Raw genomic sequence first — 25,678 nt, 5'->3', positions numbered from 1 at the left:
AAAAATTCCCTCCTTCCAACCGCCATAGGGCCCAAGAATACCCCAATGTACCCCACAAAAAAGCACAAAAATGGCCCCAAATTGCCCCAAAGACGCCCCAAATTCGACCCTTTCATTCCCCCTCCCATCTAAAAATGATAAACACCCCCAAAAAACCTCAAACCCCCAAATTTTACCTCAAAAATTCCCTCCCTCAGACCCCATAGGGCCCCAGAATACCCCAAAGTACCCCAAAAAGAAGCCCAAAAATGGCCCCAAATTGCCCTAAAACGCCCCAAATTTGACACCCAATTCCCCCCTCCCTTCTAAAAACAAAAAATCCAACAAAAGTCCCCAAAACCCCAAATTTTACCTCAAAAATTCCCTCCTTACCATCATTTCCTCATTATCCCTTTGCAACTTCTGCCAGTGCTGAGCTTCAATTCTCAGAGCAGACCTGTCAGTGGCACAGAAGGGTGATGAGAGACACGCAGGCTTAGCACAGGTGCCTATTGGGACGGCTTGGGCTGTGCTCACCTCCTGCCGGCTCTGTTCCTGGGCCCTCTGCAGCTCCTTCAGCTTTTCCTCGTTGTCTGCATGCTTCTCCTCCTGCACGAGGAAGGGTGGGTCTGTGAGCAGGAGTGGCTGGGCAGGGGACATGTGGCTGCGGGACGGGAACTCACACGTCGCAGCCTGTGCCCTTTGCACTGAGCAGCATTACCTGGTCCATCATCGCCTGGTTCTGCTGCCTCTCAGAGAGCAAGCACGCTTCCTCCTGCTCTGCCATACACTTCTGCTCCTGCTGCCGGGCCCACTGCACGAAGGCTGCCATGTCCTGGTGCTGGGAGTCCTGGCGTGTCTGGGCCCCTCTATGCTGTGGCTCTGGCACCGCTGCTTGTCCCTTGCCCTAGGACACAGTGTGAGCTGCAGCTGTCTGTCTCGTGTCTGCGAGTGGTACCCGGTGTCATCCTGCCCTGCATCCCCTGACAGAGCCTAGGGCCGGACAGACGTGCTGTGGGTCCAGGTTCTGGTCAGCAAGCAGCACTGGACTGCTGGGTGCAGAGCTCTCCCCAGAGGTGTGCTCAGACACCTCCCGGGGGTCTCCCCAGGGCAGCACTACCGCTGCCCAGCTCTGCAGCGTGCTGGTGCCAGCTGTGGCAGCCGTGAACAACGGTGGCAGCTGCCCCGCTGCAACTGCAGCAGAGCCGGGTGCCCTCCCTGAGCGCTCAGACTGTCCCCAGGCCCCAGGGATGCTTCAGGGATCCCATCACTCTATGGTCTCTCGGGTCCCTCCTAAACCAACAGTGCTGCGATTCTGTGCCTTTATGATCCACGGGGACCCTTCCTACCCAACCACTCTGTGATTCCATGATTCTGTAGGTCCCCTCCAATCCTCTATCTGCCCCCAGTTCTGCCCCCACATCTATCTGCCCATTTACCCGACCATATATCTGCCTCCATACCTATCTGCCCCATATCTATCCACCCTCATGCCTGCCACACAAATGACCCAATACGTGACCCCATTACTGCTCCATATCTATCTAGCCCAGATATGCCCCCATATCTATCGGCCCCCTATCTCTCTGCCCCCCTGCCACCCATTGGTGTCCCCAGAGCCGTCTGTCTGGAGGTGTTGATCTGTCATGATGACACAGCATCTTCTGCAATGATCGCAATGATGAAGCATCAGTTTAATGACGGTGCATTTAGAATCACAGAATCACAGCATGGCCTGGGTTGAAAAGGACCACAATGATCATCGAGTTTCAACCCCCCTGCCACCATGTGCAGTGCTGCCAACCACTTGAGCATGCTACCCAGAGAACATCCAGCCTGGCCATGAATGTCTCCAGGGATGGGGTATCCACCAACTCCCTGGGCAACCTGTTCCAGTGCGTCACCACCCTCTGTGTGAAAAACTTCCTCCTCATCTCTAACCTAAACCTCCCCTGCCGCAGTTTAAAACCATTCTCCCTTGTCCTATCTCTTATCCACCCTTGAAAGCAGACGTTCCCCCTCCTTTTTATACACTCCGTTCAAGAACTGGAAGGCCGCAACGAGCTCTCCCCAGACCCTTCTCTTCTCCAAGCTGAACAAGCCCAGTTCCCTCAACCTTTCCTCATAGGAGAGGTGCTCCAGCCCTCTGATCATCTTCGTGGCCCTCTGCTGGACCCGCTCCAACAGCTCCACATCCTTCCTGTACTGGGGCCCTCAGGCCTGGACACAGTACTGCAGATTTGGCCTCAAAAGAGCTGAGTAGAGAGCAACAATCCCCTCCCTGTCCCTGCAGGCCATCCCATTTTTAACACAGCCCAGAATACAGTTGGCCTTCTGGGCTGCAAGCACACACTGCCGGCTCATGTCCAGCTTCTCGTCCTCCAGGACCCCCAAGTCCTTCTCCTCCGGGCTGCTCTCCAGGAGATCTTCCTCCACTTTGTAGAAATACCTGGGGTTGCCCCGACCCAAGTGCAGAACCCTGCGCTCGGCCTTACAGAACCTCATTAGGTTTCCATGGTCCCACTTCTCCAGCCTGCCCAGGTCCCTCTGGATGGCTTCAACCCACCGGATGCTTCTCAACACACCTCACCATGTTCCAGACCTCCTCAGTTTATGTTAGAAGGATGCTGTGGGAGGCAGTGTCAAATGCCGTGCTGAAATCAAGGCAGACTACATCCACTGCTGCCCCCCCATCCACTCAGCCAGTAATGACATCACAGAAGGCACCAGGCTGCTTGAGCACGGCCTCCCTCTGGTGAACCCACGCTGTCTACTCCTGAGAACTCTCTTCTCCTCCAACTGCCTGGAGATGGCATCCAGAACCAACAGATCCATCACCTTTCCAGGGACGGAGGCCTGCAGTTCCCTGGATCCTCCTTGCCCTTTTTGAAGACGCTCTCCTCCCTCACCAAAGGTGCACCTTCTGTTCCCCAGACCCTCTCACTTACCCCCACGGTCCAGGAGTCCCGAGGGGGAGTTCCCACAGTGAAGCCAGAAGCAATGAAGGCGTTCAGCATCTTCTCCTTCTCAGCATCCCCTGTTACTGGAACAGCCCCCTCATTTAGTAGGGGAACCTCAATTTCCCTTGTCTTCCTTTTACTGCTGACATACTTTAGAACATCTTTCTTATTGTCCATTATCTCTTTTGCCAGATCCAATTCCAGGTTGGCTTTGGCCTTCCTCATCTCACCCTGCAGTCCCTGACAACATTTCTATGTTCTTCCCAAGTGGTCTGACCCTTTTTCCACATTTCATGGACCTTTCTCTTCCCTTTGAGTTTCTGCATGGGTCCTTGCTCATCCACACAGGTCTCCTGCCACCCTTGCCCGATTCCTTACTCGCAGGGACGCACTGATCCTGAGCTTGGAAGAAGTGCTGTTTAAATGCTGACCAGCTCCCCCCACCCTCTTTATGGCCCCATACCCTTCAGTTACACGGTCTGGTCCTGCTAAAACCCCACCACTACATACACACACCCCAGTGTACAATTCTTTACCTGCCCCCGTAAACAAGGGCTGATCCTACAGTCACCATAACCCCCCAGTAGTCCCATATACAGGCTCTCGTCCCCCAGAACTCCCCCTTTAAACCTTACCATCCCATAAACCCCTCTGCCCAACCCCCCAGTAAACAAGATGCCTGCAGCCCCCCCAAGACATCCCCACCCCCTATAAGTCACCATATCCCCAATTATAGGCTCTGATCCTCTAAAACCCAACAGTCTGGTTGCTCAGCTCCAGGCAATGGCCGCATGTGAGCGAGTCCACAGAGCTCTGGGGATCCACGCGTGGGACGAGGTGTGTGCAGCCCAAGGTGTGCGAGTGTGCGTGTGTGCAGCAATGCGAGTGCACAGTGCATGCCAGAAGGATGCGTGGGCACGTTGGGATGCATGGATTCCTGTGTGTGCACACATGTGTGAGCGTGCAGTGGGCCCCAGGAGGGTGGTGAGGTGTTCACGTGTGTGTGCATGGGCATGTGTGCACACGGGCACATGTGCATGGGTGTGTGTGAGTGCACAGGCCCACAAATGCATGTCGGTGTGAATAGGCATGTGTACACCGGTGTGCAAATATTTGTGTGCATGTGTGCATGCACGGACGTGTCTGTGCGTGGGCACATGCGTGCGTGGACCTCCTCCCAGCGCGTGCATGTGTGTGCAAATGGAAGTATGCGTGCACGAACCTGTGCATGCGCACGCGTGTGCCTGTGACTGTGCATACAGATGTGTGCTCGTGCAAACGTGCGAGCAACTGTGCTCTGCACGAGCCCACGTGCGGCCACATCTCCCTGCGCCCAGCCAAAGCCCAGCCCTGCTACATGCCCATATATGGGCATATGGGGCGGGGCTTGCCGTGGCACAAGTTGACATAGTCAGGCTCCATGCCTGCCAGAGGGCAGGAGGCGGGACAAGGCGGAGGGTGGGGGTGTGAGGGCGGAGGCTTCAGTTTATCAGACACTCTCTCTTGCTCATTTTCTTTGATTTATCAACTTCAATTCCAATCATATTGTATAATATCGTGTTATTTTGCTTTCCAATATCTTACTTAGTAAATCAGTTTTCCTCCTCAGATCGTTGCCGCTGTTTTGTTCCTAGGCCCATCCCTTTTTGTGGCGTGTGTCTGTGTGTCCCCAACGCAATCGCAATCGTCACGGAACCGGGCTGAACCAGCCCGTCAAAGGGTTCTTTGACAGTCCCTCTGGAGGCCCTCCCTACCCTGAGGCCGTTGCGGGGGGGGTAAGGCGGGTATCAGGAAGGCATGGGGTGAGTGGGTCATGGAGGGGTAAGGGGGGATGTGAGCATGGTGCAGGCTTGGGAGGGGCATGGTGGGGTAGGAGGGGTAAGGGGGGGCATGAGGAAAATGGAGGGGAGGGGAGTCCTGGAGGGAAATGGGGGGGACATGGGGAAGGTGAGGGGTGGGGGGGGTTGTGAGAGGGGTAAGTGGGGGACATGGGGAAGGTGCAGTGGGGCAGGGAGTAAGGGGAGAAAGAGGAGGTAGGACATGGGATGATGGGGGCACGAGGAAGGTGAGGTGAGGGGTTATGGAGGGCAAAGTGTAAGCGCAGGGTGGGGTGGGGTGGGGTTGGAGTACGGGGTAAAGGGAGGGTGGCATGTGGTGTGATGGAGAGCACAGGTGTCACGGTGTTATCCGTGACAGTGACCCAAGGGAAACCAAGAGGAGAGAGAGAAAGGGAAAAAAATAAACTGCACCGTCAGTGGCCATGCGGCCGCCCAAGCAGAGCTGTGCCCTCCGGGGGAGGGGGAACAGAGGGAATACATGGGTCTACAAAAAACAACGGCACGATCTGAGAAGGAACGGTAATGAATCATGAGAACAGCTTCTCTACAGTAAAGACTACCGTAAATCATGCAGATGGAAAGGTGCTGCTCCCTGATGATTTATCTGTTGAGCCAGATGTGTTGGATGGGCATAAATCGAACTGATAAGCTTGTCGATAAGAAAGCAGGATGGACATCCTGTTATCCCAACAAGATAACCAAGCAGATGTCTCTCTTCAGGAATAATGAGGAGCTCTCCCCCTTCAAGGCTGACCCTTAGGTTTGGTTCCCTCAATAACCAGAGGTTGCATAGTGATGAATATGCATGTGCTATACCTTTAAATATGTATTTGATTCTCTTTGGTGTGCATGTTTGGTGGAGAGATCCCCCATGTACGCAGCGCTGTAATAGAGGGAATACCTGCTTGGCATATTGCCTTGGTGTGTCAAGTCACTATGTCGGATTTCTCTGCATCAGTAACTTTACTAAATCTAATAAAATTGAACAATGGAGAGAGAGACAAAGTTTCCAAACCAAAATCTGGGAACTTACATTAGGGAGGAACTGCAGGGGAAGCACATGTGCTGAATCTCCACGGCAGCCGAGAGCCGGGCCTGGTGTCCGGTCACCAACCCTCCCCAGCAGCATTAACTCCTTCACTGCCCGCATCCGGGGAAAAGGGGAAGGAGGGAATGTGCAGTGAAGGTGGGGGGATAAAGGGGGGACAGAGGTGGGAAAATGCAGGAGTGATGCTCCAGCTTATTTCCAGCACAGTTAAACTCTCCTGCATGCTGAGATTTTTGGGAGAGTGCCAGAAGTGCTGTACAAAAGCATCTTCGCTTCCTCGATTTTGACTTGATCTGTTTTACTCATTTGCAAACGAAAACAAAAACAAAAACAATGAAACCAATCCTAAATAAATAAGAAAATAAATAACAGAACAACTTTTCTTTCTGGATTTGATTTAATTCTCTGCTCGGTTGTGTCCAAATGGGAGGTTTTAGTGTCACCTTTCACACAAGAAACATCAGCTGTAATTCTGAGGGCTGCTCTGAAAGTAGTGCCTCCTATGCTATGATTGGAAATAAAGGTAATGAATCAAATAAAATGAGCAAGGGAGAGTGCCTGATAAAGCGAAGGCCTTACGCTAACGCTGAAGGTGAGACGGCAGCGAGCAGCCACTGCTGGGTCGATGCCAAAGGAAAGTTCTCCTATGTGAGGTGTGAGCAGGTGGAAGATCTGCTTAGCATGGTGACAGAGCTGAAAGAGGAGGACGAGGGACTGAGGGCCATCGGGGACTGCGAGCGGGAGATTGACTGGTGGAGCAGCTCCCTTGAGTGCCAGAGAGAAAGGCGCCGGGGAGATCCCCCACAATTGGTGGTGGACTCCCTGACCTGTCCCCGTTGGGCAGTGGGGGGGGTATCTGAGGGATGGGGAGGGCTGGCAGAGCGTCCCTGCTCAGTACCGTGGGCAATCTCCCACTCTGCCTACCTCGTGTCCCCAGGTCCCCCTAAGCAATAGGTTTGCAGCACTGGACGTTTAAGGGGATATAGCGGGGAGGTGCAGGAAGATTCCCCCAGGAGGTCACCAATGGCAAGGCAGTCGACTCCGCGCATTGAGACTGCTGCTGCCAAGAAAGAAAGAAAGGTGATGGTAGTGGGCGGCTCCCTTCTCAAGGGAACTGAGGGCCCCATTTGCAGACTGGACCCAAACCGTAGGAAAGTGTGCTGTCTCCCTGGGGCCCGGGTCAGGGACATTGCTAGAAGACTCCCGGATTTGATACGCCCCACTGACTACTACCTGTTACTCGTAGTTCAGGCAGACTGCAATGAATTAACTCAGACAAGTCTGCAAACTATGAAAAGAGATTTCAGGGGATTAGGGCGATGAGTTCAAGGGGTGGGAGCACAAGTGGTGTTTGCTTCCATACCTTCTGGGGCGGTGAAGGACACAGAATGGGCTAGGAAAACACAGGTGATGAATCATTGGCTGAGAGGCTGGAGTAGAGACAGACACTTTGGGTTTTTTGACCACGGGGCAGTTTACTCGGCTCCTGGCCTGTTATCTGTTGATGGAATGCACTTGTCTCAAAGGGGGAAATGAATCCTAGCACAGGAGCTAGCTGGACTCATTGAGAGAGCTTTAAACTAGCTGTGACGGGGGAAGGGGATAAAACAGGGCTCACCAGTAAAGAGCCCAGGGGGGCAGTGCTGGAGCAAGGGGTGAGGCAGATGTCTCAGCTGAAGTGCATCTACACCAATGCACGCAGAATGGGCAACAAACAAGAGGAGCTTGAAGCCATTGTGAGGCAGGCTAACTATGACCTTGTGGCTATTACAGAAATATGGTGGGACACCTCCCATGACTGGAGTACTGGGATTGATGGCTAGGGAGGAGCCAGGGAAGAAAGGAGAGACAGGGAAGAAAGGGTGGTGGCATAGCTCTCTATATCAAAGAGTGTTTTGATGTTGAAGAGCTTGAGGTTGGAAATGACAAAGTAGAGTGTCTGTGGATAAGGATCAGGGGGATGGTCTGTAGGGGTGACATCGTGGTGGGGGTCTGTTATAGACTGCCTAGTCAGGATGAAGAGATAGATGAGGTGTTCGACAAGCAACTCGTAGATGTTGCACGATGGCCAGCACTCGTTCTCATGGGGGACTTACACTTCCCTGATATATGCTGGAAATATAATACTGCACAGAGGAAGCAGTCCATGAGATTTCTAGAGTACACATGTGGAAGATTGCTTCCTGACACAGCTGGTGCAAGAGCCTACCAGGGGAGGTGCCCTGCTAGACCTGCTTTTCACTAACAGAGAAGGACTAGTAAGAGATGTGAAGGTTGGAGATTGTCTTGGCCAGAGTGACCATGAAATGGTGGAGTTTGCTATTCTTGGTGATGTCAAGAGGGTGACTAGCAAAACTGCTACCTTGGACTTCCGGAGGGCAGACTTGGACCTGTTCAGGATGCTTGTTGCAAGGGTCCCTTGGGACTCGCTCCTGAGGGGTAAAGGGGTCCAGGAAGCCTGGGTGCTCCTCAAGATGGAAATCTTAAAGGCACAGGAGCAGGCTGTCCCTGAGTCCCGTAAGTCGAGCCGGAGGGGGAAAAGACCAGTGTGGATGAACTGGGAACTTTTGTTGAGACTCCGAGAGAAAAGAAGAGTCTATGTCCTCTGGAAGATGGATCAGGCTACTTGGGGAGACTACAGAGAACTGGCCAAGATTTGCAGGCAGAAAGTTAGAAATGCTAAAGCCCAGCTTGAACTTAGACTGGCTACTGCTGTAAAGGAGAACAGGAAATCCTTTTACAAATATATTAACAGCGAGAGAAAAACTAAGGAAAATTTCTCTCCTTTACTTGATGAGGCAGAGAATGTAACCACAGATGATAAGAAAAGGCTGAGGTTCTCAATGCCTTCTTCACATCTGTCTTTAATAGACAGAGCAGTTGTCCACAGGGTACTTGCCCTGACCTGGAAGTCCAGGATGGGGCGCATAATGCACCCCCTGTGATCCAAGCAGAGACGGTCAGAGATCTACTCCTCCATCTGAACTGCCACAAGTCCATGGGACCAGATGGGATCCACCCAAGGGAGCTGAGGGAGCTGGCAGAGGTGATTGCCGAGCCACTTTCTGCCATCTATCAGCATTCCTGGTTATCTGGAGAGGTCCCACAAGATCGGAGGCTTGCCGAAGTGACTCCCATCTACAAGAAAGGCCGTAAGGAAGACCCGGGGAACTACAGGCCTGTCAGCCTGACCTTGGTATCGGGTAAAGTTATGGAGCAGATGATCTTGAGGGAGATCACATGACACGTGCATGGCAACCAGGGGATCAGACCCAGCCAGCATGGGTTCACAAAGGGCAGGTCGTGCTTGTCCAACCTCATCTCCTCCTATGACTGGGTGACCAGACAGGTAGATGAGGGAAAGGCTGTTGATGTAGTCTACCTGGACTTCAGCAAGGCCTTCGACATGGTCTCCCACAGTATTCTCCTGAGGAAACTGGCAGCCCGTGGTGTGGACAGGTTCACTCTTCTCTGGGTGCAGAACTGGCTGGAGGGCCGTGCCCAGAGGGTAGTAGTTAATGGAGTTAAGTCCAGCTGGCGTCCTGTTACGAGTGGTGTCCCCCACGGTTCAGTATGGGGGCCCATCTTGTTTAATATCTTTATTGATGACCTAGACGAGGGGATTGAGTGTACCCTCAGTCAGTTTGCAGATAACACCAAGTTGGGAGGATGTGTTGATCTGCCTGAGGGTAGGGAGGCCCTTCAGAGGGATTTGGATAGGCTGAACAGCTGGGCTGAGCTCAATGGGATGAGGTTCAATAAGACCAAGTGCCGGGTGCTGCACTGTGGCCACAATAACCCCATGCAGTGCTATAGGGGCAGAATGGCTTGAAGAATGTAGAGAGGAAAAGGACCTGGGGGTGTTGGTTGATGCTCGGCTTAACATGAGCCGGCAGTGTGCCCAGGTGGCCAAGAAGGCCAACGGCATCCTGGCCTGGATTAGAAACAGTGCAGCCAGCAGGAGCAGGGAGGTGAGCATCCCCTGCACTCAGCTCTCCAGTGCTGCGTTCAGTTTTGGGCCCCTCACTGCCAGAAGGACATGGAGGCCCTGGAGCGTGTTCAGAGAAGGGCAGCAAAACTGGGGAGGGGTCTGGAGCACAATGAGGAGCGGCTGAGGGAGCTGGGATGGGTTGGGGTGGAGAAGAGGAGGCTCAGAGGAGACCTTACTGCACTCTGCCACTTCCTGAAGGGGGGTTGTGGTGAGGAGGGGGTGGGCCTCTTCTCCCTGATAAATAACGACAGGACGAGAGGGAATGGCCACAAGTTGCGCGGGGTAATATTTAGATTAGATTTGAGGAAATATTTTGTCTCTGAAGGAGTGGTCAGGCCCTGGGATGGCCTGCCTAGGGAGGGGGTGGGGGCACCATCCCTAGCGCTGTTCAAGAGTGTTTAGATGAGGTGCTGAGGGATTGGATTGAGTAGTTCAGTGGGTAGGGATGGTGATAGGAGGCTGTTGGACTAGATGATCTTGTAGCTCCTTTCCAACCTTGTGTACCTTGTTATGGTTTTATGATTTTTGTTGTGTTGCTGATATTCCACATCATAACATCATGTGGTGTATTGGGAGTTAAGGAGTCAATGCTCCAGCTCTGTGGATCATCGATAGTTCTGGGTGTACCTGTCACAGAAGAGAAGGACTACATTCCCCTGAGGACTTTGCGATGCTTTGCATTTTTACATATTTCCGCCCAGAGGGAAAGATAAAATCTGTCTGCGGTCACGGGACTCTCTCTTCCCTTCAGGACCGAGCTCGGCAGTGGGTGTTTGTTGCAGTCATCCACCTTCAGCGTTAGCGTAAGGCCTTCGGTTTATCGAACACTCTCCCTCTCTCTCGCTCATTTTATTTGATTCATTTGCCTCAGTTCCAATTATATTATATTATATTGTGTTATTTTTTTTCCTTTCTGATATCTTATTTAGTAAATTAGCTTTCCAACTCAGATCATTGCCGCTTTGTTCTTAGGCCCATCTCCCTTCTTCTTTTTCCCTTTTCCCCTTCCCCGGGGTGTGGGCCCGTGGGTCCCCTGCCTCAATTGTCACGGTACCGGGTCAAACTGTCCCACAAACCAGTGACATACCTATGAAACTATGAAAGAGAGCGTCTCGTGACATGCAAGCAGTTTTTATCTTTCCCTCTGAGCAGAAAAACGTAAAAATCAAAGCAACACACAGTGCTCTGGGGAACGTGGTTCTCCTCTTCTGAGACAGGTCATAACTATCAGTGAGTTTTGCTGGTCACTCCCTGGCTCTGTAGCTGAAGAAACAAGTTATGAATGGGCAGCAAGGGATCCCTGTTGGTGCGGTACTGCCGTCTGTGCACTGTTTCTGTAGCAGTCGGTACCTGTTGCTCCTCCACCTGGAGCAACCCCACAACAGACGGATCTTCTGACAGGCCAGGAAAAGCAGACAGCTGCTGAATGTTGTCTGAGACCACAGCAGCTATTCCAAAAGCCCTTCGATACCCTTTGGATCCTTAAAATATCCCTTTTTGAGCTAATCAATACCACCTACACGTGGAGCCCCTGGGCCAGTCACAATAGGATGGTTGTGCCACTCTTTGCCAGTGAGGTGTATTTCAGCCTCCAGCATGGCCAGCTCTTGGGAACCCCCAGTCACCCCACACATAGAGATGAATTCTGTCCCTTGCTGACTCGAGGGCATTAGAGTGCACTGTGCACCAGTGTCCACCAGTGCCTTGTATTTTTGTGATGTGCCAGGCCATCGAATCCACACAGTCCAGTACACTCTATTATCCCTCTCCCCCCCCTGGCTGGGGGGCAGGGGCTGTTGTGGCTGGTGGGCACCTCGCTCAGTTCTGAAGGAGTCCCGTTCAGACAGGAGGATGTCTCGCTCGGACTGGAGGGTGTCTACATTGGACTGGAGAGCCTGTTTGTCAGCTAGAAGACTGTCCCTCTCGCTCTATTTCAGAGACCCTATGCTTCTCTGGGATACTATTGCATAAGGCCAGCTAAGCATAAGCCAGACCCCAAATAATTTGGGCCTCCTCAGTTCTGTCTGAGCTGCAACATCGCTGTCTCCAAATACCTGCTTCAGTTGTCAGGATCTTTATTCTGTTCTGCAGGCAGGTGCTCCGCTTGGGCTCTGTATCACGCACTGGCCACGCGGATGCAGTGTACAAATGGAAAAAACTCTGCAGACCCAGAGAAGAGTAAAAGTCACGACTCTGACCGTTTCTTCTGACGACACCCACCTCCCACCCCACCCCCGTGGAGCCGCCCCCGGCGCCGGGACCCACCCCACGCCCCGGGCGGCCCTCGGGGAGGAGAACGAACTTTACTCCCTCCTCCTCCTCCGTCGCTCCGTCCCCATCCCTCCGTCCGCACCGCACTCCTCCGCTCGTCCCCTCCTCCCTCCGCGGCCCCTCCCCGCCTCTCCCATTCCGTTCCTCCCTTCCGCACACCGGACCTCTTGTCCCCCCATCCCCGCCCTTCCAGCCCGGAGCCCCCTTCTCCATCCCGGGGCTCTTTCCCCCTTCCCGACGCTCCATCCCTTCTGCATCGCGGACCTCCGCTCCCCCATCCCCAGCCCCTCCAGCCCCACGCGCTTCTCCGCTCTCCCATCCCTCGCTTCCCCGTTCTCCAGCTCGGGCTATCTCCATCCCGGAGCTCCCGATCCCCATTCCCGCTGCTCCCTTCTCTCACCTTGGATCCCCGACCCCCGTTCTCGGTTTCCTTCTCTTTCCATCCCGGAGCTCCCGATCCCCGTTCCGGGCGTTCCCCAATCCCACAGCGGCTCTGCCCATTCCCTATTCCCGGAGCTCGTTTCTGCCACATCCCTCTTCTCCCCTCTCCCCCACCCCAAATCTCCTCTCCGTCCATCCCAGACCTCTTTCCCTCTGCCCTCCCGACTCTTCCCATTCTCCCTCACCCCCCCAGTATTGCCCCTCTCCCCCCTCCCCACCCCACTCCTCGCTCCCCACTCCCCCCGCACGTTCCCCGCTATGGCTTTGACCGCCGGGCCGTGGCCGGAGCCCACTCAGCCCCCCCCGGACGCTCCCAAACCGTCGGACAAAGGGGCTCCGGGGGGGGGCGGGGAGTGCGTGGTGTGCGGGGACCGGGCGAGCGGGCGGCACTACGGGCAGCGCACGTGCGAGGGCTGCAAGAGCTTCTTCAAGCGCTCCGTGCGCCGCAATCTGCGGTACAGCTGCCGGGGGGGCCGCGACTGCCCCGTGGATCAGCCCCACCGCAACCAGTGCCAGTACTGCCGGCTGCGCAAGTGCCTGCGGGTGGGGATGCGCCGGGAAGGTGCGGGGGGGTCGGGAGGGAGCACCGGGAAGGTGTGTGGGATGGGAGGTCGTGGGGGGCAAGGGGGGTGCGGGCTTGGGGGGTCGTGAGGGGGTAGGAGGGGAAAGGGGGCGCGTGGGGAAGGTGGAGGGTGAGGGGAGTCATGGAGGGGTAAGTGGGGGACAAGGGGAAGGTGCGGTGGGGGAGGGAGTAAGGGGGCAAAGAGGAGGTGGGCTATGGGGTGATGGGGGCACGAGGAAGATGAGGTGAGAGGTTATGGAGGGCAAAGGGAAAGCGCGGGGTGGGGTGGGGTGAGGTGGGAGTAAGGGGGTAAAGGGAAGGTGGCATGTGGGGTAATGGAGAGCACGGGGAAGGTGGGATGTGGGGTCTGGGGAAAAGGGGAAGGAGGGAACGTGCAGTGAAGGTGGGGGGGTAAAAGGGGAGAGAGAGGTGGGAAAACGTGGGGAGTGATGGAAAAGTGGGGAGAGAGAGAAGAGTGGAGAGGGGAGAAGGGGAAAGGAAAAGCAGGAAAGTGATGGGAAGTGATGGGGTGGGGAGGAAAAGAGGAAAGAGAAAAGCAAAGAGAAGTCCTTGCTCCTTCCCCACCATCCCCCCCCTCATCCCCTCTGCTCCTCATTCCCCGGCCCCATTGATGCGGGGTCGGAATGTCCCAGTCCCAAATCCCAGGGCCTCCTTCACGCTCTGGATTCTGTGGGGTCGGTGTGTGGGGCCAATGGGGGCAGAGCAGGGACACGGCCATAGAGAGGGAACGACGGGGAACACAACCCCTGAAAGAGGAGGAATTTGGCTTTGGGGGTCTGGGGGTGGGGGGAGGGTGTGGCATTGTACCCTAATTAACCACCGTGCTGTAACTGAGGGAGATGGGAATTTGTCCTTCAGCGTCCACTGACCCCAAAAGGGATCACTCCAGAACCCGAAGTGTTAAACGTTTCCCTGGAGAGAACAGGAGGGGGGGGTGGGGAGAAATGGGGTGCGATGGGGGGTCGGGAGAAATGGGGATATTAATTGGGAGAAGCTGGGGGGATTAAGGGAAATAGGGGAAATGGGGAGAAATGGGGGGAGGGGGGGAATTGTGAGAAATAGGGGGAATTATGGGAATTGGCAGAAATTGGGGTATGGGGGGGATTGGGAAAAAGAGCGGGAATTTGGGGAAATAGTGGGAATTGGGGGAACTGGAGGAAGTGACTGGGAATGGGGGAATTGGGGGAAATAATGGGAAATGAGGGATTTGGGGGAAGTGCTTGGGAATGGGGGAATTGGGGGAAATAATAGGAAGTGAGGGAATGGGACAAAATTGGGGGAAAAGAAGTTCGGAAAATATTGGGGGAAAAAATGAGGAATTACAGAAAATAATGGCAAATGGGAATGGTGAAAAGTAACGGGGAATATTGCAGCAGTGATTGGGTTTGGGGTCACTGGGACACGGACTCTTTGGGGTTGGAGCTCTTTAGGTTTTGGCATCTGTGGGGTTTGAACTTTGGGGTCTGGGCTTATTGGGGTTAGGGCACTTTGGGATTTGTGGTCACTGGATTTGGACTCTTTGGGGTTTGAGTTCTTTCTTTAGGATTTGGGGTGAGGTTCAGTGGGGTTTGAATTTTTACTTTGGGTTTGGAGCTCTTTGGGGTCGCTGGGTTTGGGCTGTTTGGAGTTTGGGTTTGGGGTTTGGGGGGTTTGGACTCTTTGGGGTTTGAGATCATCGGGGCTTGAGCTCTTTCTTTGGGATTTGAGGTTGTTGGGATTTGGGATCATACTTTGGGTTTGTTGGGTTTGGGCTCTTTGGAGTTTGGGATCTTTGGGGTTTGGACTCTTTCTTTGGGGTTTGGGGTCACTGGGTTTAGGGTTGTGGGTGCTTTGACACTTTTTTAGGATTTGGGGTCACTACTATTTGAATTCTTTCTTTGGGACTTGGGGATGTTGAGTTTCAAGTTCTTTCTTCCGGGTTTGGGCATTTTCTTTGGGATTTGGATTAGGGCTTTTTGGTGTTTGGACTCTTTGGGGTTTGGGATCATTGGAGTTTGAGCTCTTTGGGGTTTAGATCGGTGGGGATTTTGCCCCCACACGGTGCCACCAGCACTGGGATGGATGGGGGTCACTTGAAGTCGTGCAGCATTGGGCACTTATTCCATATGGGATTTTTTCTCTGATTTTTAGGGTGAGGGCACTGTCCCCCTTTGCACTGCAGCAGCTTGCTCCATATATGAGCTCAAGCCTGACCCTAATTCTTGCTTTTATTTTTCCCACGTAAAAAAAAAAGGGCAAAAACTGACTGCAAAGGGGATCTGGGATTTTTGGTGCTGCAGCACGGATATGGGGTGATGCAAAAGGGGGTTGGGTTTGTTGGTGCTGATGTGGGGCGATTCAAATTGGGTTTGGGGTTCTTAGTGATGCAGTGGGGATTTGGGCGGACGCAGAACGGATTTAGGATTTTTGGTGCCGCAGTGGGAATCGGAGCGCTGGCGGGTCTGCACCCTGAGGGCTGGGTGGAGTGGAGGTGCCCATGGGAATGATGCCAGGGCCTGGCCCCACAGTGGGGAGTGGTGGGGGGGTGATGAGGAGGTGCATGCCCCCCCCCCATTGTGGTTTGAATCCTCAGGGGCAGAGGGATGCTCCTGTGCCGCCCCCTCCCCATCGGCTGCTGTCACTATGGGGGTTACTCCTGGTGTCACCCGCAGGACCCCATTAGCACAGCATCCTCACAAGAAGGAGGAGACCCCAAATGCTACATGGGGTTTCTGGAACCCCCCGGGGCTCCCTGTGTGGGGTGTGCCCTCCCTGCAGCCCTTGGTGCTCCATCTCATCGCTGTCCTATTCCCAGTGCTGCGCCCCATCCCATTGTTTCATCCCACTGCCATCAGTGCACTCCAGGCTTTGTTACACCTCATTCCTGTCGAGGTACCCCCTCCCCTTGCCCCTTTCCATCCCACCACAGCACCCCATTCCCACCACAGCACCCCATTCCCATCAGTGCACCCCATCTCATCAGTACTCCCCATGTTTTCACCCCTTTCCCTGTTCTCCACCTCACTCCCATCACCACACCCCATCCCATCGGTGCCCTCCATCTCCATCACCACACCCCATCCCATCGGTGCCCCCCATTCCTCTTTTCACCCCATTCCCATAATTGTTCCCAGTTCTCTTCGGTGCACCCCGTTCCCATTGTCCCACCTCATTCTCATTGCTTCACCCCATTTTCATTGTTCTACACAGCTCCTATCACTGTACCCCATTCACATTGCTCCACCCCATCCCATGGGTGCCCCCCATTCCCCTCTTTTTACCTCATCCCATTGGTGCCCCCCATTCCCATTCCCATTCTCATCACCCCACCCCATCCCATGGGTGCCTCCATTCCCACTGCTCGCACCCCATCCCATGGGTGCACCTCACTCTCATCTCTTCACCCCACTCCCGTCACATTGCCCCATATCCCACCGCCGCAACCCCCCACTCTCCCACCCCCGAGGGTCACAACCCCTCTCCCCCACCACTGACCCCTCTTCCCCCCACAGCGGTGCAGCGGGGCCGCACGGTTCCCACTCTGAGCACTGCGGGGCAGTACCCCCCGACCCCGGGGGACCCGTTTGGAGGTCCCGGCTCCCTGAGCACCTTCATCTCACTGCTGCTGCGCGCCGAGCCCTATCCCCCCCCGCGCTGCGGTGCTCAGTGCCCGCAGCCCAGCAGCGTGCTGGGCATCGACGGCATCTGCGAGTTGGCCGCCCGCCTCCTCTTCAGCACCATCGAATGGGCCAAGGGCGTCCCGTTCTTCCCGGACTTGCAGCTGTCGGACCAGGTGGCCTTGCTGCGCTCGGGATGGAGCGAGCTGTTCGTGCTCAGCGCCGCGCAGTGCTCCATGCCGCTGCACGCCGCGCCGCTGCTGGCCGCCGCCGGGCTGCACGCCGCACCCATGGGTGCCGAGCGCGTCGTCGCCTTCATGGAGCACATCCGTGGCCTCCAGGAGCAGGTGGAGCGGCTGAAGGCGCTGCGCGTCGACGCGGCCGAGTACGCCTGCCTGAAGGCCGCCGCGCTCTTCTCGCCCGGTGAGGGGGAGGGGTCTAAAGGGGGGGTGGGATTTATGGGGTAGGGGGGCTGGGGAGGGAATGAACGAATGGGCTGTGAAAAAGTGGGTGGGGAAAGTGGGGTGGGTGGGGGTGAATAGGGTGGGGTTTCAGTGGGGTGGGGATAACGGGGGTGGAGAATAAATGGGTGGGGAATGAACGAAGGAGTGGGAAAGAGAGGGAGGGGCTCCGTGGGGTGGGTGGGGCTTAATAGGGTGGGGTTTCGATGGGGTGAGGTTAAAGGGAGCTGGAATAATGGGGCTTGGAATGAATGGGCAGGGAATGGATGAGTGAAGGAATGGGATTAAGGAATGGGTGTGGAATGAAGGAATGAATGGGCGGGGAATGAATGAAAGGACTGAGAAAGTGGGCGGGGCTAAATAAAGTGGGTGGCGCTTAATAGGGTGGAGCTTCAGTGTGTTGGGGATAAAGGGAGTGGGAGTAATGGGGTGGGGAATAAATGGGTGGGGAATGAATGAAGGGATGGAGGATGAATGGGAGTGGAATGATGAATGGGAGGGCAGGGGATGTGTGGGACTAAATGGAGCGGGCGGGGCTTTATGGGGTGTGGTTTGGGTGGGGAAAAATGGGGTGGGGTTCTTCTAGGATGGGGGAGATGGGGCTGGGAGGGTATGGGTGGGGCTTTGTAGGGTGTGGTTATGAGGTGTGGTTCCAAAGGAGTGGGGCTAGAGGAGATGAGGGTTATGGGGCTGGGAGGGAATGGGCTGTGAGTGAATGGGGTGGTGGGGATTAACGGGGTGGGGGGGTGAATGGGGTGGGATTATTGGGGTGAGTGGGGATTGATGGGGTGGGGGTGAATGGGGTGGGATTATTGGGGTGAGTGGGGATTGATGGGGTGGGGGTGAATGGGGTGGGATTATTGGGGTGGGTGGAAATTGATGGGGTGGGGGTGAATGGGGTGGGATTATTGGGGTGAGTGGGGATTGATGGGGTGGGGGTGAATGGGGTGGGATTATTGGGGTGGGTGGGGATTGATGGGGTGGGGGTGAATGAGGTGGGGGTGAATGGGGTGGGAATATTGGGGTGGGTGGGGATTGATGGGGTGGAGGTGAATGGGGTGAGATTATTGGGGTGGGTGGGGATTGATGGGGTGGGGGTGAATGGGGTGGGATTATCGGGGTGGGTGGAAATTGATGGGGTGGGGGTGAATGGGGTGGAATTATTGGGGTGGGTGGGGATTATTGGGGTGGGTGGCGATTAGTGGGGTAGCAATCAGCGGGGTGGGGTGAATGGGGATAAACGGGGTGGGGATTAACAGGGTGAGTGGGGATTGATGGGGTTGAGCTAAACGGGATGAATGACGATTAATGGGGTGGGGATAGACGAGGCGGGGCTAAATGGGGGCAGCAGAAGGAAAACCCCAATTCCCACCGCTTTCTCCCCACACCCGGTGCGGAAATGGGACAGGAGGGACAAAGGGGAGGGGGAAGGGGGGGGGGGTAATCCGAACAGCCCGACCCCACAGACGCCATGGGGCTGTCGGACCCGGGTCAGGTGGAGAGCGTGCAGGAGCGGTCGCAGTGCGCGCTGGAGGAATACGAGCGCGGCTGTCACCCCGCGCGGCCCGGGCGCTTCGGGCGACTGCTGCTCCGTCTGCCCGCGCTGCGCCGCGTCTCTGCCGCCGCCATCGAGCAGCTCTTCTTCGTGCGCCTGGTGGGGAAGACCCCCATCGAGACCCTCATCCGAGACATGCTGCTCTCGGGGGCCGCCTTCTGCTGGCCCTACGTGCCCGTGCAGTGATGGGGGTACTGCGCTGGGGCTCGGAGCTGTGGGGTCGAGGGAGAGGGGGATGGGGGTTTGGGTTGGGGGGCTCTGGGGTGAGGTTTTGGGGGTGGGGGAGGGTCTGTGGGGTCGGGCAGAGGGACAGGTGTGGATTATTTATAAAAAATAAATCCTATATTGTGTCCTCAGTCCTCTCCCTCTTTGCGTGTGTTGTAGTTAATGGCCCAGACTCCATCTCCCGTCCCAGTATGGCTCCACCCTCCCCAGTACAGCTGTCTCCTGATCCCAGTATGCCCACAGTATGATCCCATTGCAGCCCCCCGGTGTGGTCCCAGCACAGTCCCATCCTCCCCAGTACAGTTGTCTCCTGATCCCAGTATGCTCCCAGTATGATCCCATTGTCCACCACCGTACTCCCGTCAGATTTTGTGGGCTGCTTCTGATGCCGCCCCAATCTGACCCCAGTATACCCCAGTACCAACCCAGTATGTCTCCTAGCCTGACCACAATATGTCTCCCAATCTGGTCCCAGTGCTTTCCCCTTCTCATCCCAATATACTCCCATCTCATCCCAGTATGTCCCCCATCTTATCCCAGTATACCCTCAGTCTGATCCCAGCATTGCCCACTCCTGACCCAATTACTGCCCCTTGATTTCATCCCACTGCAACCCCACTCTTCTCTCAGTACACTCCCAGTCTCGTTCCAGTCCAGCCCCAATTCTGCCCCCAGCATTTCCCCTCTCTCATCCCAGTATACCCACAGCACAATCCCAGTATGCCCTCCAGTTTGACCACAGCATGTCTCCCACTTTGATCCCAGTGTATCCCCAGTCTCATCCAGTATACGTCAGTCCAACAGCAGTCTGTCTCCCAGTCCGGTCCCAGTGTTTCCTCCATCCCATCTCAGGATATTCCCAGTACAATCCCAGTATGCCCTCAGTTTAACCTCCGTATGCCCCCCCACTTTGATCCTCGTGTTTCCCCAGTCTTGGTCCCAGTGTACCCCAGTCCAATGCCAGTATTTTTCCCAGTCTGACCCCAATGTTTCCCCCATCTCATCCCAGTTTACCCCCAGTTTGATCCTAATACGTCCCCCACCTCATCCCAGTACACCCCAGCCCGACCCCAGTCTGCCCCCCAGTCTGCTCCCGGTGTTTCCCCGCCCCCATCCCAGCGGCCGCAGCGGCGCTGGATCACCGATGTTTTATTAGGGACGTTTCAAAGCCCATTAGAGAAAAGTCAAAAGTGGCCTTTTCAAAGCAAAGGCCACCGCGCCGTGACCCCCCCCCCTCCCCGCCCACGTCACTATCGGCAGTGGGAGATATTTGAAACAAACCCCGCGGGGGTGAGCGACGCACGGAGCACTCACGGGGCTGCACCCGAGGACGGGCCGGGAAAGGCCCGGGGGGGAATCACTGCGTTCTGCATCGGCCGCACTGCAGCTCAGGGGCATCGCTGCCTCCGTGCGCTCCTACCGCCGCCCTGGCTCACTGCTGCAGCGCCGTGTGCGTCTGCCGCACACCTCGAGCACCCAACGCCGTCCTCGGTCCGTTCTGAATCCCTCTGCACGCCCCGCTGCGCTCAGTGCTGTCCGTGAGTGCCGGCCCTGCCGCAAACAGCACTGCCCACGGCCCTCGTGTGTCCCCACGCACGCACCTAATGCCGGCCCTGGTGCCCCCAGTGCTGCTTCTGCTGCAGCCAGCACCACTCCTGCTGAGCCAGCGCTGTCCTTGCACGTGGATCAAACGTTAAGTTGCACCCTGGGCACGGGGCACGCTTGGCCATGGCACAGCCGTCCCCCACCCCACTCCTCGCGTGCGTGCGCACATTCATACACATCCATGCATGCCCGTGTGCGTGCACACACGCATACAGACCCACGCGTGCTCACACACGCACCCATTCACGTGCAGATGAACCCCCTGCAGTGATGGGATGGCCCTAAAAAATGGGGGCAGTGGGTTACATCCACGTGCACGCCCACGTGCAGGTGTGTGTGCATGCATGTCCACAAGTGTGCATACTTCTGCATGCTTGCAGGTGTGCATGCATGTGTGCGTGCAGGTGCGTGTGCACTTTCACGTGTGTCTGTGGGTGCAGGTGCGTGTGCACGTGGTGCAGCTCAGACGTGGCTCTGTCACTGGGGGTACGTTTGCAGCCCACAGTGGGTGCTGTGCAGGGGGGGCTGCTCCATAACCTCCTGCACCCTGCAGCTGTCCCTGCCTTTGGGGTGGGGGGAGGAGGGGGATGTCTGTGGGGGGGGGGTGACATCCCCCTGGGGCTGCTGTGGGGTGGCAGAGGGGCTTTGTGGGGTGAGGGCTCATCTGGGAGCTGAGCACAGAGCCACACTGTCCCTGGAGCTGTGCTCCTGGCAGTGGGGAAACTGAGGCAGTACTGGGATGGGGTCACCCACCCCCTTCCCCCCACCCCCGGCTCTCAGCTCCCGTGCAGAACTCATCAGGGTCGCCTCGGAGCCCGAGCTAATTTACAGCGCTGGCATTAAGGCAGCAGAGGTTGGCAGGCGGGTGCTGGGGATTTACGGGCAGGGTGCTCCACGAGGACGGCACCCCCCAGGAGTTCCTGCTGTGGGGTGCAGCCATTCCTCGCTGCTGCTGTCCTGGGAGCTGGGAGCTCCGTCCCCTGCCCTGCCCCAACCCTTGTTATCCTTGTGCCCATCCTCATCCCTTTCCCACTCCTATTGCTATTCTTGACCCCAACTCCATCCCAATCCCAGTCCATCCCATCCCCAAACCAACCCCATCTCTATCCCATCCCATCCCATCCTATCTTCATCATATCCCCATCCCAATCCCCATCCCATCCCATCCCAATCCAACCCACCCCAACCCCATCTCACCCCATCCGGATCCACCCCGTCCCAATCCACATCTCATTCTATCCCCATCCCAACACAATCCCCACCCCCATCCCAATTCCATCCAATCCCACTCGATTCCAATCCCATCCCTTTTCCCATCCAATCCTATTACTTGTGGGGTCACCAACGCAACCCCTGAACTCCAGCCCACATCTGTGGGGCTCTTACACCGCTGCGTGTCACCACCCCCTATGGCTGAAGGGTCATCCCAAGGGGAAACTGTCCTACACTGGGGGCATTAAGGATCTCCTCCCTTTAACCCATGTGACCTCATTTCTGCATCCAGAGGGGATGAGCAGGGGATCCCACAGCCCCGTCCCTTTGGGATCATTGAGAGACGTACTCATCCCACCTCTGTGCCTCAGTTTCCCCCGCTGAACTGAATTAGCCCCCCCACCACCTCAGCCCCATTGCCACGCTCCTCATTAGCAGGGCGCCTCATTAGGCTCTGTGCCCCACTGGGCACACTGCTCCCCACGGGAGGTCCCAGCCACGCTCCGTCATCCGTGGAAGCGCAGCCCTTCCCGTAAGCGCTCATTAATTAACGCGGAAATCAACTGACTTCGCAGTGATGAAGTGATTGCTGCTGTGGGGGACTTACTGGAAAGGGATGCGGGGACCACGCGACACTGCAGGGACAGAGCCACTGCGGGGGCACCGGGCCACCTGACCCCTCCCCCACGAGGACACCAGGATGATGGAAGAGGACACGGGGACCCCGGGATGGGATGGTGATGCGGGCTGCGATGGGAGCAACCCATGGATGTGGGGTGTCCTTGCTGGGGACATGGGGACACTGGGTGTCTTCAGCGGGGGCGTCATCGCATCACCGAGGATATGGGGACCTGGGGGCATGGGGACATCGGGGTGTCCTCGGTGGAGATGTGGATTTACATCGGGGGGTCATCACTGGGGACAAGAGGACATTGAGTTCATCTGTGGGGACACGAAGTGTGGGTATCCTCACTGGGGACGTGGGGACAGTGGGGTGTCCTCGTTGGGGATGCTGGGTGTCATCACTTGGGATAGGGAACACTGAGCGGAATGGCATCAAAACGCCCCATCCTGAGGGTCCCTCCTCCCAGCCCCCCCACTTGGATCTCTTCCCAGCTCCTCCACCCCATGCCATCCCCATGGCAGCACCCCACACACGGTGGGCAGTGGTGTGGATGAATGGAGGGAGGGAGGAAGGGAGGGAGGGAGGGAGGGAGGGATGGGGTGGGGTGGGGTGGGGTGGGGTGGGATGGGATGGGATGGGATGGGATGGGATGGGATGGGATGGGATGGGATGGGATGGGATGGGATGGGATGGGATGGGATGGGATGGGATGAGTGGGTGTGTATGCAGGATAGATGCATAGAGGGATGCGTGGATGTGCGGGTAGATGGACCCCATGGCATTCATGGAAAGCCAGGACATTTGAGGCTTGAGAGCACCCGTGCACAACTGCAGGTCCCCATTAACCTTCCCCAGTGCTTCCCACTGCAGTCACACTCCACATCCCCCAACTGAAGGACATCAGCCCCACACTATGGGGTCGGGCTCATCCCAGCGGCACCTGGGGGCAGCCATGGGGCTGGGACATGGGGGGTGGGCGATGAGACCCCTCACCCTACAGCTCCAGGCACATGGGGGGGGCCGGGAAACCACTCCTAAGAGAAAAATAAATAATAAAAGAGAGGGACAAAAAGAAGAAGTGTTGTCTCGGGCTGAAGAAACATCCAAACATCTCCGTTAGGACACCCGCAGCGGCGTGGCTCCCCCCCCTCCCCCCCCCGCTGCCGTCAGGGAAAGGTCAGCCCCTGACTAGTTAGTTATCATTAGCTAAGGCCAATTTAATCACAGCCATCGCGTATAAATCACTGCCGACAGACCGGGCGCTTTCTCCCTGCCCACCCCCGGGGCTCAAAGGTTGACAGATCTCCGTCCGTGCCCCCCCCGCGGCCCCGCGCTGCCCCGAGGCCTCGGCCGCCCGGCCCTCGGCGAAAGGACATCGTCCATCAGAGGGAGCCGCCATCCGTCAACCTGTCAGCCTGAAGAGCGGGGTCGTGGGGGCGAGGGACGGCATCGGGCCGGGGGGGCCGGGGGGGTCGGGGCACGGGGAGAGCTCCTCATGCAGTGCCCGCGGAGGGGAAACTGAGGCACAGCCACAGCACCGCACCAGGAGGACGGATCCAGAGCCCAATCGGAGCTGAGAGCACAGCTCTGCCTTCCCTAAGTCCCCCTCTCCCCCCTTCCCCCCATCCCTCCTTCCCTCCACTCCCCCCATTCCCTCCATCCCCCCTCCCCCCTTCCCCCCATCCCCCCCTCCCCCCTTCCCCCATCCCCCCCTCCCTACTTCCCTCCATCCCCCCCTTCCCTCCTTCCCCCCCTCCTTCCTTCCCTCCATCCCCCCTCCTTCCCTCCTTCCCCCCTTCCCTCCATCCCCCCCTCCCTCCTTCCCTCCCCACTTTCGGGGTTTTTGGGTTTTCATCCATTCCTCCTTTTTTGTTTTATTTTATTTTGTGTCATTCTGATCCAGTTAAGTCGGAAGGGGGTGCTGGGGGGGCTGGGGGGGGTAAGAGCAGGAAGGGCTGATAACTCCTCGTCGTTCCCAAGGGTGTCTCACTCCTCACTTCTCCCCTGACGTCGCTGGGGGGGGCACGGCTGCTGGGGGAGAAATCCGCTGGAAAACGAAGCTGGGAACTGAAACGGCTGCGGTGAGGGGGGGGGGGGGGGGCGGGGGGGGGTCAACCGTGGGGCCAAACGGGGCCGGGGGGGGCTCAAAGCCCCTGAGGGGTCGGGGTCGCACTTCTGGGAGTCCCCGGATGGGATGAGGGCGATGGGTTTGGGAAGTGGGGGGGGATGGGTGGTGGTGCCCACCTCCGCGCCTCAGTTTCCCCCATTGGGTAAAGTTTCCCCATAGCCCCCCCCGGCACATCTCCGTGCTGATCCCCCAGAATGAACTCCAAACCCTTTTTGGGGGGACCCATTACAGATGGACAAGAATTTGGAGTGCAGCAAGGCAGGGAGACACCTCCTGGCCCCAGCCCCACTCATTCCCCGCTATTCCCCATCAGTGATTCCCCCCCCCCCGGCACTCCCCACACTGACCCATCCCCGAGCCCCACGGGTACCCCCACTGAATCAACAGCACCCCACTCCTTCCCCGTTATTCCCTATTGGTGATTCCCCGCCCGCCCTCATCACCCCCCCCCCCGGGTGCCCCCCCTCATCCGGATTTGTCCCCCACTCCAATGCTGATCCCACCTTGAGGGGGGGCACCTGGACACGGACATAATTGGGGCAATTTGGTTAATTAGTATAACGGGTGCTGCTCTGGGAGGGGAGAGCAGTCCCTCAGCCCCCTCCCCCCCCTCAGCCCCTCCCCCTCCAGCCCCTCCCCCCCCCTAAGTCCCGCCAGCCCCCACTGAAATCCAGCGGACCCAAATCCATCTCTTCACTCCGTTCCCAAAACGGAGCGAAATGACACAGAACAAAAGGAGCTGAAAGAAACCCGAGCGCGATGCGGAGCGGAGCCCGGCCCCGAGACCGCACTGCGCATGCTCGGGACCTCCGAGCACGGGAGGGGTGGGGGGGGTCCGCAGTGCCCCTCGGGTTATGAGAGATGGGGGCAGAAATGGAGGGGTGGGGGGAGGCATGGGCTGGAGAGATAGCGGCTTATCTGCGGGGGGGGGAGGGATGGGTAGGGGAGGGATGGAGGGATGGAGAGATGGAGGGATGGAGAGATGGAGGGATGGAGGAGGGATGGAGGGATGGAGAGATGGAGAGATGGAGGGATGGAGGAGGGATGGAGGAGGGATGGAGGAGGGATGGAGGGATGGAGGGATGGAGGGATGGAGGGATGGGGGAGGGATGCAGGGAGGGATGGAGGAGGGATGGAGAGATGGAGGGATGGAGGGATGG

The 25,678-nt window shown here is 56.9% G+C and overlaps 1 protein-coding gene across 2 annotated transcripts; it reads left to right on the top strand.

Annotated features, from left to right (window-relative positions):
• The first annotated feature begins 12,775 nt into the window (after positions 1-12,775).
• LOC136057449 (nuclear receptor subfamily 2 group F member 1-A-like) lies at positions 12,776-18,909 on the top strand. Of its 2 annotated transcripts, XM_065750175.1 has the most exons (4): positions 12,776-13,090; positions 14,400-14,429; positions 16,582-17,130; positions 18,635-18,909. In XM_065750175.1, the coding sequence occupies exons 1-4, from the start codon at positions 12,787-12,789 to the stop codon at positions 18,907-18,909; spliced, it is 1,158 nt and encodes a 385-aa protein (XP_065606247.1). In that variant the 5' UTR covers positions 12,776-12,786. The 2 variants fall into 2 exon arrangements, with proteins under 2 accessions (XP_065606247.1, XP_065606248.1); XM_065750176.1 differs by lacking the exon at positions 14,400-14,429 and having other exon boundaries at positions 16,603-17,130.
• The last annotated feature ends 6,769 nt before the right edge of the window (positions 18,910-25,678 follow it).

This window comes from Cyrtonyx montezumae, unplaced genomic scaffold (genome assembly GCF_038088225.1).
Source record: "Cyrtonyx montezumae isolate F1298 unplaced genomic scaffold, pur_monq_1.0 scaffold_66, whole genome shotgun sequence".
Lineage (NCBI taxonomy): Eukaryota > Metazoa > Chordata > Aves > Galliformes > Odontophoridae > Cyrtonyx > Cyrtonyx montezumae.
Note: the sequence above shows the minus strand (reverse complement) of the source record. Positions and strands in the feature narration are given on the sequence as shown.

What these genes read in the sequence shown, in the direction of transcription:
- LOC136057449 (XM_065750175.1), top strand. Translation starts at nt 12,787, where the DNA reads ATGGCTTTGACCGCCGGGCCGTGGCCGGAGCCCACTCAGCCCCCCCCG. An exon ending in GGTGGGGATGCGCCGGGAAG is followed by an intron (nt 13,091 to 14,399) that starts GTGCGGGGGGGT and finishes GGGGAAAAGAAG; the next exon opens with TTCGGAAAATATTGGGGGAA. An exon ending in CGCCGCGCTCTTCTCGCCCG is followed by an intron (nt 17,131 to 18,634) that starts GTGAGGGGGAGG and finishes CCGACCCCACAG; the next exon opens with ACGCCATGGGGCTGTCGGAC.